The 13,467-nt window shown below is 35.2% G+C and overlaps 1 protein-coding gene across 1 annotated transcript in view; it reads right to left on the bottom strand.

The window, feature by feature from the left end:
- The window catches only part of CCDC175 (coiled-coil domain containing 175), a 93,401-nt gene that overhangs the window by 16,595 nt on the left and 63,339 nt on the right, over positions 1 to 13,467 (bottom strand). The window contains exons 14-16 of the mRNA XM_077122476.1: positions 10,811 to 10,949; positions 9,330 to 9,409; positions 8,094 to 8,246 (exon numbers count right to left, since the gene is read on the bottom strand). Coding sequence (XP_076978591.1) covers positions 8,094 to 8,246; positions 9,330 to 9,409; positions 10,811 to 10,949 — 372 coding nt within the window. The remainder of the gene's footprint in view (positions 1 to 8,093; positions 8,247 to 9,329; positions 9,410 to 10,810; positions 10,950 to 13,467) is intronic.

The following is a 13,467-nucleotide window of genomic DNA, read 5'->3' as shown; positions in this document are numbered from 1 at the left end:
TTTTTTGTAACGCTTTTGTCTGGTTTTGGTATCAGGGTAATAATGGAAACATAGAATGAATTTGGAGATGTTGCCTCCTCTCATATGTTTTGGAAGAGTTTGTGAAGAATTGTTATTAATTTTCATTTAAATGTTTGGTAGAAATCTTTAGTGAGACTATTATCTGGGTCTGGGCTTTTCTTCATAAGAGTTTTTAAATTATTAATTCAATGTCTTCACCTGCTTTAGTTCTATTCAGAATGTCTATTTCTTCTTGAGTCAGTTTTAAAAGTTTGTGTCTTTCTAGAATTTGTCCCTTTCATCTAAGCTATCAAATTTATTGGTATACAGTTTCTCATCATATTCCCTTATAATCCTTTTCATTTATGTTAGGTTGTAATGTTGACTCTTCCATTTCTGATTCTAGTAACTTGGATCTTCCTTTTCTTCTTGGTCAATCTAGCTAAACATTGTCAATTCTGTTGATCTTATCTGTAATGTTTTCCTATTCTCTATCAATTTCCACTTTAGCCTTTATTATTTCCTTCTTTCTGCTTGTTTTATATTTAGTTCTTTTTTTCTAGTCTCTTAAGGTGGAAGGTTAAGTTATTGATTTGAGAGCATTCTTCTTTTTTAATATAGGCATTTAAAACTGCAAATTTCCTTCTAAGCACTGTTTTAGCTGCATCTTATAAGTTTTGGTATATTGTGTCTTCATTTTCATTCATTTCAAAATATTTTCTAAGTTCCATTTTGAGTTTTTCTTTTATCTACTACTTAGGACTGTGTTGTTTAATTTTCATATATCTATGAGTTTTCCAAATATATGTTATTGATTTCTAATTTTATTCCATTGTTGTGGGAAAACATACTCTCTATATAATTTCTATTATTTTATATTTATTAGGGTTTATTTATAATCTAGCATATGGTCCATCTGTGTGCACTTGAGAATATTCTGCTATTATTGGGTGGCTGTGTCATTTTTGAATATGTACTTAATTTAGGTACTACATGATGTTATCATTTGAGGTGATAAGATATTTTAGACCTAGGTCTAGAATAAGGTAGATAAGCATCAAAGAAGAGCCTTAACACAAAGCCCTAGGAAAGACAGAAAAGTTGACCTTCAGAGTTAACTTATTTAGATAATTAGATGCCTAGATTTCAGCAACAAATTACAAGCCATACTAAGAAATGGGAAGATATGGCCCAGTCAAGGGAACAAATTAAAATTTCAGAGAAGACACAGAATTTGGAACAAATTATCAAAGAAATTCAAACAAATCTCCTAAACCAATTAAAGGAGATGAAGAAAAACATGCAAAAGAGATAAATATCTTAGTGTGTGCATAAAGAAGAACTTGAAATTACAAATAGAAAAATAACAGAAATTGTGAGGATTAAAGGCACACTAGAAGAGATTAAGCATACACTAGAGCCATACAACAGCAGATGAGATCAGACAGAAGAAAGAATCAGTAACTAGAAGACAAGTCATTGATCTTACAAACAAAAGAACAGACAGGGAAAAGGAGAGAAGAAAATTGAGCAGTGCCTCAGTGATGTGAGTGACAGTCTAAACCACACAAACATATGCATCACAGGTGTTTCAGGAGGAAAAGAGAAGATAAAAGGGGCAGAAAGAATATTTGAGAGAACAATGGCCCCAAATTTCTCAACTCTTATGAAAGACATAAATACACATGGCCAAGAAGCACAGCATATTCCAAACAGAATAAAACCTAATAGACCAGCCCCAAGACACACTCTAATCAGAATATCAAAGCCAAAGATAAAGAGAGAATTCTGAACACAGCAAGAAAGAAGCAATCCATCACATGCAAGGGATCTTCCATAAGACTAAATGTGATTTCCCATCAGAAACCATGGAGGCAAGAAGGCAATGGTACATTATAATTAATGTACTAAAAAAGAAAACTGCAGCCAAAAATTCTTTATCCAGAAAAACTGTCCTTCAAACATGAGGGAGAGTTTAAATTATTCACAGATAAACAGAAACTGAGAGAGTTCATCAATAAGAGATCAGCCTTATAAGAAATGTAAAAGGGAGTTCTACGGGTTGATAGGAAAAAGAGGAGAATGGCTTGGAGTAGTGTGAAGAGATGGACATTTTTCAGTAAGGGTAACTAAAAAGGTAAAAAACGAGATAAAAAAAAGATATGACATATGAAAACCAAAGGATAAAATGGTTGAAGTTAAGTATTGCCTTTACATTAATAACACTGAATGTTAATGGATTAAACTCCCCAATCAAAAAACACAAGTTGTCAGAATGGATAAGAAAGTATGTTCCAACTCTACATTCTCCACGGGAGACTCACCTGAGATTCAAAGACACAAATAGGTTAAAAGTGAATGGTTGGGGAAAAAATATTTCATACAAATAATTCCCAAAAGAATTGGAGTAGTTATACTGATCTCAGACAAAATCGCCCTTAAATGTAAAGTTGTTATAAGAGACAAAGAAAGGCACTATATATTAATAAAAGGGGTAAAATGCATGAGGCAGACACTGGCAAAAGTGTAGACACCTCTAGAGTAATAGTTGGAGACTTCAATACACCAATCTTATCGATAGATCGACCATCCAAACAGAAGTTCAATAAGGAAACAGAACTGGAATAACAGGATAAAGGAACTAGACAGAGCAGACACTGACGAATACTGCACCCCAAACAACGGAGTACACATTCTTCTCAAAGGTGCAGATATCATTCTCCAGGATAGACCACACACTGGACAACAAAATAAATCTCAGTATATTTTAAAATATTGAAAATATACAAAGCATTTTCTATGACCATAATGTAATGAGGTTGGAAACAAGTAACAGCCAGAGAATTGGAGAATTCATAAATATATGGAATTAAATAACACACACAAACAATCAGTGGTAAAAGAAGCAATTGCAAGAGAAATCAGTAAATATCTTGAGACAAATGAAAATGAGAACACAAAATGTGAAAACTTAAGGGATGCAGTGAAGGCTGAGAGGGAATTGTTCGCCTTAACACTTTTGTTAAAAGAGAAGAAAGAGCTAAAATCAAGAACTAATTGCACACCTGGAGGAACTAGAAAAAGAATAGCAAACTAACCCAAAGCAAGCAGAAGGAAAGAAATAACAAATGTTACAGCAGAAAGAAATGAAATTGAGAATTAAAAAAAAAACACAGAATCAATGAGATAAAAAGGTGATTTTTTGAGATGATCGATAAAATTGAAAAACCCTTAGAGAGACAAAGAAAAAAAGACTAGATGAAAATAAAATCAGAAATGAGAGGGCAGACATTACTACTGACTCCACAGAAACACGAAGGATCATAAAAGGATACTATTAACAACCGTATACCAATAAATCAGACAACTTAGATAAAATGGAAAAATTACTAGAAACACATGAACAACCTACACTGACTCTAGAAGAAAAGGAAGATTCTCAAAAGACCATTTCCAGTAATAGATTGAACCAGTAATCAAAAACTTCCCGACAAAGATAAGCCTATGACCAGATAGCTCCACAAGGGAATTCTACTTATGGCTTCAAGAAGAATTAATAACCACATTGTTCAAACTCTTGCAAATAATTGGAGAGGGCAACACTACCTAACTCATTTTAGGAAGCCAGCATCACCCTGATAGTAAAGCCAGATAAAGAGTCCATAAGAAAAGAAAACATCAGACCAATTTCTGTTATGAATATGGACACAAAAATCCTCAACAAATATATTCAGAATGAATGCAACTGCACATTAAAAGAAGTATGCACAATGATCACGTGGGTTTTATCCCAGGTATTCAAGGATGGTTTTACACACACAAAATAAATTAATGTAATACACCACATTAACAAAATAAAGGGAACATTCTACACGAGTATCTCAATGCAGAAAAGCATTTGACAAAATCCGGTATCCTTTCTTGATAAAAACTCCGTGAAATTACAAAATAAAAGGAAACTTTCCTCAACATGATAAAGGGCATGTATGAAAAACTCACAACTAATCTCATACTCATAGCAAAGGACTGAAAGTTTTCTCTCTAACATCTGGATTAAGATGAGGATACCTACTGTCTCCACTGTTATTCAACATTGTATTGGATGATCTGGCCAGAGCAATAAGGGAAAACAATAAGTAAAAGGTATTCAGATTGGAAAAGAAGTAAAATTTTCCCTATTTGCAGATTACATGATCCTATTTCTAGAAAGTCCTGAAAAATCTACCACAAAGCTATTGGAACTAATAAATGAGTTTAGCAAAGTGGCAGGACACAAGATCAACCTGCAAAAAGCAGTAGTGTTCTATACACTAGTAAAAAGCAATCTGAGGAGGAAATCAAGAAAAATTGTAATTACAATAGCAACTAAAAAAATCAAATATCTAGGAATAAATTTAACCAAGTATATAAAAGACCTATTCTCAGAAAACTACAAAATATTGCTAAAAGAGATCAAAGGAGCCCTAAATAAATCGAAGGACATCTGTATTCATAAATTGGAAGACTATAGATCATTAAAATGTCAATTCTACCCAAATCTATTCACAGGTTCAATGTAATCCCTATAAAAATTCCAACAGTCTAGTTTGCAGAAATGGATAAGTCCATTATTAAATGCATTTGGAAAGTAAGGGGCCCCAAATAACCAAAAACATCTTGAAAAAGAATGAAGTTGGAGGACTCATATTTCCTGACAAAACAGCATGATAGGGTATAAAGATAGATAATTGATCAACAGGATTGAATTGAGAGTTCAAAAATCGATTCTCACACCTATGGCAAATTGATTTTTGACATGGCTACCAAGTCCACTCAATTGGGATAGAACAGTCTATTGAACAAATGGTGCTGGGATAACTGGATATCCATATGTAAAAAAATAAAGGGGACCCTGATCTCACAGGATATTAAAAATTAAGTTAAATGGATCAAAGACATAAATATAAAAGCAGCACCATTAAACTACTAGAAGAAAATGTACGGAAGCATCTTCAAGATCTTTTGTCAGGCAATGGTTTCTTAGACTTTATATCCAAAGTTCAAATAGTGAAAGAAAAAATAAACAGAACCTCCTAAAAATTAAAAATCTGTGCATCAAAAGACTTTGTCATAAAATGAAAAGGCAACCTATTCAATGGGAAAAAATATTTGGAAACCTTATATCAAATAAGGGTTTTAATATTCAGAATGTATAAGGAAATCTTACCACTCAACAACAAAAAGACAAACAAGTCAATTAAAAAATTGGCAAAAGACTTGAAGAGACATTTCTCCAAAGAGGAAGTACAAATGGCTAAAAAACACATGAAAACATGCTCAACATCACTAGTTATTAGGGAAATGTATGTCAAAACCACAATGAGATAACATTTCACACTCACTAGAATGGCCACTATTAAAACAGAAAACCACAAGTGTTTGAGAGGTTGTAGGGACATGGGAACACTTATTCATTGCTGGTGGGAATATAAAATCGCGTATCTCCTGTGGAAAACAGTTTGGCATTTTCTCAGGAAGCGAACTATAGAATGATCATATGACCTGGCAATCCTGCTACTAGGTATATACCCGGAAGAGCTGAAAGCAAGGACTTGTACAAACATACCCACACCAGTGTTCATAGTGGTCTTATTAATTATTGCCAAAAGGTAGAAGCAACCTAAGTGTCTATCAACGGATAAATAAAAATGTAGTATATACATGCAATGGCATATTATTCAGCTGTAATGGAATGAAGTCCTAATACATGTGACAACCTGGATGAACCTTGAGGACATAAGTCAGATACAAAAAGACAAATATTGTTTGACTTTACTGATATGAACTAATTATAATAAGCAAATTCATAGAGTTAGAATCTAGAATGTAGCTTACCAGGATAAAGATTGAGGTTAAAGAACGGGGAGTTGACACCTAATTTGTACACAATTGCTATTTAGGTTGATGCTACAGGTTTGGAAATGGATGGTAGTGATAGTAGCTCATTATCATAAGTGTAATCAACAGCACTGACCTCTAGAGGTGAATGTGGTTAAAAGGGGAAATTTTAGGAAGTATATATTACTAGAATAAAAACTGAAAGATGAAACATAGGACTGTACAACATATTTAAGCCTATGATAGATGATGGACTATAGTTTATAGTACACGTGTAAAAATGTTATTTCATGAATTATAATCAATACAAGGTATCAATAATGGGATGGGATATGGGAAAAATGCACCTAATGCAAATTATGGATGATGAATAATAGTGCGATTTTAATAATCTTTCATCACTTGTGACATTAGGAACTACTCTAAATAGTATAATTATTTTTAGTAGCTTTATCATCAATTGTTACAAATGTTTCACACCAATGTAAGGTTTGGTGGTAGGGTGGCATATGAGACTACTATATTTTATGCATGATTGGTCTCCAAACCCACAACTTCTCTAATGAAAAATATACAAATTAAAAGACAGATTAGTTTTAAAAGTGATTATTAACAAAAGAATTATTTGTTTTATAAAAGTTTTGATCCCTGAACTCTAAACTTGTGTATTTCTAAATCTAGTTGGAAAACATGGGAATTTTTCTTAAAGTTCATAAAGAGATATTTTTGAATTAGTTTTTTATTCCTGGATTTTATTATATGGGCTCTATGTGTGATTTCTTAATTCCCAATTTTTATTTCCTGCAATTCAGCAGCACATAGAAAGCATGAATGTAAATTAATTCCTATTATGCCATTGACTGTTTATTTTTTAAATTTCATGCTGATGTTTGGATTTATGTTTGAAATATATAATTATTATTTTTACCAAGCAAAAGAAGATGAATAAATAGTATTTAAATGGAAAAAATTTGCATTTCTTTTGCTCTTCCAGTTGACAAAGAAGTCACATCCACTCTATTAGTTAGGAATTGTCCCTATTACAAGTTGACAAAAATAAAATTTACAAAGTTACATAGTGTCACCCATGAGTGACACAACTTGGTCTCTTATCCCAATTGTTCAAAATGGAGACTATGATGTAAACCTTCATTATTATTATTGTTTTCTTATAGTATATGACATATGGAAATCTATGTACCTTATTAAAGATCATTAACATTTAAAAACATTAAAATAAGTCAAGTTTTTTTGAGAGTAAGCTGAGGCTTTAATTTTAGGGGTTAAGTGAACAAATCCCTTCGTTATAAAAAGAGCTATAATCAATAATAAATTCAAAGATGATCCAATTTTTAAAAAAATGGGCAAAAGACAAACAGGCACTTCACAAAGGAGGATAACCTAGCAACCAACAAACATGACTGTGTGCTTCAATATCACCAGGAAAATTCACATTAAAACCACAATAGGTCACCACTACACACCCAGGAGAATGTTCGCTGAAAAAGACCACATTTTGGTGAGAATGAAAAGCAACTGGCACTCCCATGCACTCCCATAAACAACTGCTGTAACTACTTGGGGAGCCTGACTTTAGCTATTTACCCAAAAGTGGAATATATGTATTCCTTTGACACTGCAGAACAACAGAAATTGGGTCATATGTTCACCAAAAGGTGCATCTAGAATGTTCCTAGCAACGCTATTTGTAATAGCTCAAGATGAGAAGCTAGCTAAACACCCACCAACAGTAGAGTGAATAAACAAATTGCAGTATCGTCATACAATGAAACGCTGTACAGAACTAAGAATGAATGAACTATAATTACACATAACAACAAGGATGAAACTCACAAACACAGTGTTGGGCAAAAAAGGTGTATTGCATGTTTCCATAACATGATTTTCAAAAATAAGTAACACTAGTCAATGGTATTAGAAGTCAGTCTGGTGCAACCCTTGTGGTGGGGGTTATTGCCTGGAAGGGGTGCTGAGGACATTTGGGGTGCTTACAATGCTTGGCTTCTTGATCTGGGTGCTGGTGACACAAATATGCTCATTGACCTGTACCCTTACGATTTGGGCACTTTTCTATATGTGTTTTATGTTTCCTTAACATATATTAGGAGCTATTCTCTCCTTTTTTTCTTGTAACTATTACAGTTCTAGGAAATCAACAATAGCCAGTGGGCAAAGTAAGGTGCTCTTAAACTTACTTTCTTTAATCTTTCATTTTCCTGGAGCAAAAGTTCTGTTTTTAGGTCATTTACATAAATTTCATTTTCTAAGATCTTCAGATTTTCAAAATGTTTCTTGATCATATTGCTTTCATACTTGCGTAATTTTCTCAATTCTTGCTTTACTTTATCCTGCTCAAATATAAAATCCATAATTACTTTACAGAAGCATGAATGTATTAGATTGCCTGGACCACAGGCAAAGATATATCTTAATTAATTCCTGTAAAATTTGTATATTTAACCCCAAAGTTGATTCATGGATAACAAGATCCATGGGTCCAAGTTAAGAATCCCAGACACTGAGCCAAAAGAGAATATTCATTCACATATGAACATACGAACAACTGTCTGGCAAGATGGGTAGAAAGGGGGAATTTATTGAGGCTTTTTAAGGGAGAATTTATATTTCTTGAAGGAAGATTACATTGTGAACTTTTCAAAATTATTTACTGAGCTATTCAGTTCTCAGTTATACTGTTAATAAGTTACATGACTTTTATTCATTGTATAATCACAAGTACTATCTTAAGGAAAATAGAAGTGTACATATTCTATACTTACTTATAATTTTCCCTTCATATTACTCCATACTCAACATATTAAAAGTTACTTTTTATATCAGTGCATCTCAAAGAATAGGGATGTTTCAATTTTCCTTAACCAACTCCATATGCATATATATATGGAGTATATATATACTTAACGTCAACTATTAATTATAAATTTTAAAAAGGTAGAAAATACCTCTTTACCTGCTCCTATTTCATCTGCTACCACCACCACCCCACCATCTCAGTCCACTTGTCCTTGCCATCATAGGAATTTAACACAATCACAGATCTGTAAACAACCTTAGGAAGCATAATCTAATCTCTTTCCTTTATAAATAAGGAAGGTGAAGGTCCCCAAATTAAAAGAGTTTTCCATGGTTACACATTAGTAGGTTCCACAGTCTGTCCTCTCTATACAGAAATGTGCATGCACACACATTTATGTATGTCTACACACATTTACATACATGGGTATACATGTATGTACGTATATGTGTGTATATATGTTGGGACTAAAATTTCAAAACACTGGGATTGAAAATATAAGCTTAATAGATGTGGATTTTATGAAAATTCCAAAGGTGCCAGATAAATATTGCTGCCTTAGAATATACCAGCGTTCTAATAAAAGAAAAAAAGAAAGAATGCATTGACCCTTTACCGCGTTACCAAAGTATCTTAAAAAATCCTTTGTCATCTGTGATATGTTATTGTTCAGTAAAATCTCCTCCTGACTCTGTGCTATAAAGAGAAAAAAACCGCCACTTACAAATTCTTGTATTAAAAAATTAAAGACATGCATCTAATTTTAAGAGACAAATACTATTTATAACTGAAACCAGCAATCAGCTGCTTTCCGACGCTCCCCACCCCTCTGTCTGACTCTTCAGGAGCAACTATTTCCAAAAAAATTTTAGTTGTTTCTTCTTCTATTTACCTCCATTTTCTTTTTAAAAATGCTCATATGGTTATTACTTGATGTGTCACCGTAAGGCATTTTCTATTGATTTTCTAGTATTGTAGAGGAAAACTTAGGGTGCTTACTCCCATCCCATACCCCCTCCACACACATATCCACCGCCTACACGCTTCCTCCCTCCACCCTCCCCATAAAGTTGTGGTTTTGTTTAAATCCATTTTATCTGTTTAGATCGTTACAACGATGTGTTTTTCACTGATGAGCTAAATGATATGGTATGATTATCTTCCCTTTCTTCTATAATTTTTCGTCTTTTCTGGAGTTAAAAATTGCCCCTATTTTTTTCCATTTGCTTATACATGCCATTACTTTATACGAAGATCTATAACAGAATTATAAAATATTTTTGAATATTTTTTCCCACGCATTTGCCATTTATAATTCTCTCTCTATTAATACCTCTACCCTTTTTCAACTGCCAAAAATTTGTGGATAGTTATTATCTGCTGTTATCTTCTTTGCCACTCCCTTCGTTCTTTTGGTTTCAGATCTTTTAATAAAAAGTTTTACACACACATTTTAATGAAGTTCCAGGAAGGAGCAAAGATAAATGCATGTGCTTTATCCATCATGTTTAACCAAAGTCACAACATTGTTCTTTATGTATGCTGAGCTATCCACTCCACCCCGTGTAACTTCTAACAGGGGTAGTATATTTTCATACTCTCTAATGTACATCGCTCTTATTGACCTTTTCTTCCCTTCCCCTCTTTTCTTTCTACTTTCTTCAATACTTTTTCTTGTCTTTACAATATGAGAATATTTGCAATATACCGCTTATTTTTTTATTATTGCTTACTCTTATATCCAGTGTTTCTGACATCCCCTACCTGGTCTAAGAAGGGACAAGAAGAAAGGAGGGCAAAAGAGAAACTGGGGGGGGGGAAAGAAGATAATATAGTTGACTACTATTTTTAAATTTAAAGCAGACTTTAAAAGATAAAAGAAAAAAATGACAATGACTACAGTAAGAATGTGGTACATAGGAAAGGACATTAGAAGATGAGTAAAAAAAAATCAGAGAATAGAAGGTGAAAAGCGACTGGAAAATGTGGGTGAATTTCACCAATTTGGCTTGTTATTGATGACATGCCTGGTGTTAGAGGACAACAGTGAAATCCTCACCTGGGATCGGAGTTAGTTATTAAGTGATTCATACGTACCTGTAAGAACAGTTCTGAGCTCTTCAAACTTTCTGTTTTTTTGTGAAAAGTCTTCTGCTGCCTCTTGAAGTTGTGGAAGACACACAACTAGTTCTTCTTGCTTCTCTTTGTTAATTTGTGTTTCCTCAACAATTTTAACCTTTAGAGAAAATAAAGCTAATTGAGACGTATGATTTGGGGGGATTTACGTAACCGTCTGTAGACTGTGAGTTCTGTGGTGGTGGGGTGGGCAGGCGGGGCAGGTGGGGAGAGCTCTGTCTTGTGCTCCTGTTCTGAGGTGCACAGAAAAGCATCTGGCACATACTAGGTATTAGACAAATAGTTTTTGCTTGACTCATTGATTCTGGCAATCCATAAAGTAAGGAGACTATATTCAATTGGCTCTCCAAAGATCGTTTCATTTCTATAATTCTGCTGCTATGATTTTATTAATGCCACTCTACATTCAGACCCAATGCATATTTAAGAAAATTACCTCCGGTTGATTGTATTTTATTGGCAAACAGGGTGAAAAACAAAATATGCAGAAGTCCTAAGAGATGTGGCTGCAAATAAGAAATGGGGATAGGATAGACATAATTGGATATTATGTCACAATAAATGGGTTATAAGTGTCCGAAGCAAAGCATAAAGATACTGCTTAATTATTTAAGTTCATTTTTTATTTGGTTTCAAATTGAACAATAGTTGGATTGCTTTTTAAAAATTGGTATGTGTTAGTTAGATTCAGTTGTCAACTTGGCCAGGTGAGCATACCTAGTCTTGTTGCTGCAGCCATAAGCCAATGGTACGTGAACCTCATCTGTTGCCAATTACATCTGCAGTCGGCTAGGAGGCGTGTCTGCTGCAATGAGTGATGTTTGACTTAATTGGCTGGTGCTTAAATGAGAGAGCACAATGTAGCACAGCTAAGTAGCTCAGCATTCCTCATCTCAGCACTCGCAGCTCAGCCCAGGCCTTTGGAGATGCAGAAAGAAGTCACCCCGGAGAAAAGTTGTTGGAACCCAGGGGCCTGGAGAGAAGACCAGCAGAGACCATCCTGTGCCTTCCACGTAAGAAAGAACCTCAGTGGAAAGTCAGCTGCCTTTCCTCTGAAGAACCACCAAAATAAATCCCCTTTTATTAAAAACCAATCCGTCTCTGGTGTGTTGCATTCCGGCAGCTAGCAAACTAGAACATGGTATATGCTTAAAATAATGACCAAGACAGAGACAGCTGTCTGACATTTAATTCCTATCCTCCCTTTAGTATTAGAACTCTTAAGTTTTAGCTGAACACATGGCTGCAAGCTAGAGATTCATTTCCCAGCCTCCCTTGCAGCTGGACATAACCAATCAGTCTGTGAGAAGACCAGTCAGTCTATGTGTCACTCCTGGATCCTGTATCTGCAACAGAAATGGGTATGTACGCTCTTGGCCCTTTCTTCCTTCCCTTGGCTGGAAGAGGATGAGAATGGAAGCTGTCATTTGAATCCAGAGATGGAAATCATATGCCAAGGATGACTGAACCACCTTACCAGCCCTGGACCTCTTCCTTTAGGCTTGTACCAGGAAAAATAAATAAGTATTTCTGTTGCTATAAGTGGTGTCTTCCCAATTAGGCAGTCAGAGCCACAGGATTTGAATAGGCCACCCATGACCCATTTATTCTTTGAAACTTTTATTTTTAGGTTTTATTTCTATCCAAGTTTTACATGTACCTATTTTAAAGGAAATGCCTCATGCTAGCGAGGTAACCCCAGTCATGCTTCTTCAGCTGAAGAGTTCTTGTGGCAGGCAGCACAGCAAGCCAAAGGCTCCACTTTTCTTTGGCTCCACCGAAGTGACAACTCAGATACAAGAGAAAGAGATTCACGTGGGTGGGTGACACGGCCTGCCTGGCTTAGAAGCTGCATGCCCAAATAGGGACCAATATATCCGGGGCACACCCTCCAGGTCTCTGGAAGGAACATGTCCACTTAAAAGAGTCACCACACATGTACGCCCAACTCTTTGGTTTCCCATCAGTTATTTTTCCAGTCCAAATGCAGTGTCAGGGGTCATTTTTATATAAATAATGTTATAATACAGCTGATATCCCACCTTTATCAGGCTTCTGGGGGACAGAGCCAGAAAGTTAACCTAAGGTCGATTTCCCACAAAGAAGGGAAGAGGGTATGTTAAGCCCATACTTTACATCTTGTTCGTGGTCACTGTATTTTGGCTTCTCTTTGATAGGGCAGCTTCTTGAACCTTAACTAATACAGTGATATGCTGGCCTGAGAGGCCCCCTCCCAAATTGCCACTGGAATCCTTATGAGTAAATAGGGAAACACGCACACACACACAGACACTTTTTAAAACCATAATTAAAGGTATATCATAATGTAGAAATCAGGAGTAAATTTCTCCTTATGGTAGCTTGAGCAAGTTGAGTTAACTAACTCAATCCTATTATCCATCCTACATTCCCTAAACAAGAAAAGCCTGGGGGCATAAGGAGGTGTTCTCATTGCCTGCACGGGGCTTAGGCTGCCAGAGTCACCCTGACGAGAAACCAGGCTCTTGTCTTACAGCTGGAAAGTGGACGTGGGCTACCAAGTGCTGCTGCAGCTCAGGCGAGGGGTGGCCTGTCTGGCTCACCTTATTGAAGAGTCAGGTCTGCAGCTTCTTCAGCTC

The sequence above is a fragment of the Tamandua tetradactyla genome, chromosome 12, assembly GCF_023851605.1.
Source record: "Tamandua tetradactyla isolate mTamTet1 chromosome 12, mTamTet1.pri, whole genome shotgun sequence".
NCBI classification, from domain to species: domain Eukaryota; kingdom Metazoa; phylum Chordata; class Mammalia; order Pilosa; family Myrmecophagidae; genus Tamandua; species Tamandua tetradactyla.
This window is presented reverse-complemented; position numbering and strand designations above follow the sequence as displayed.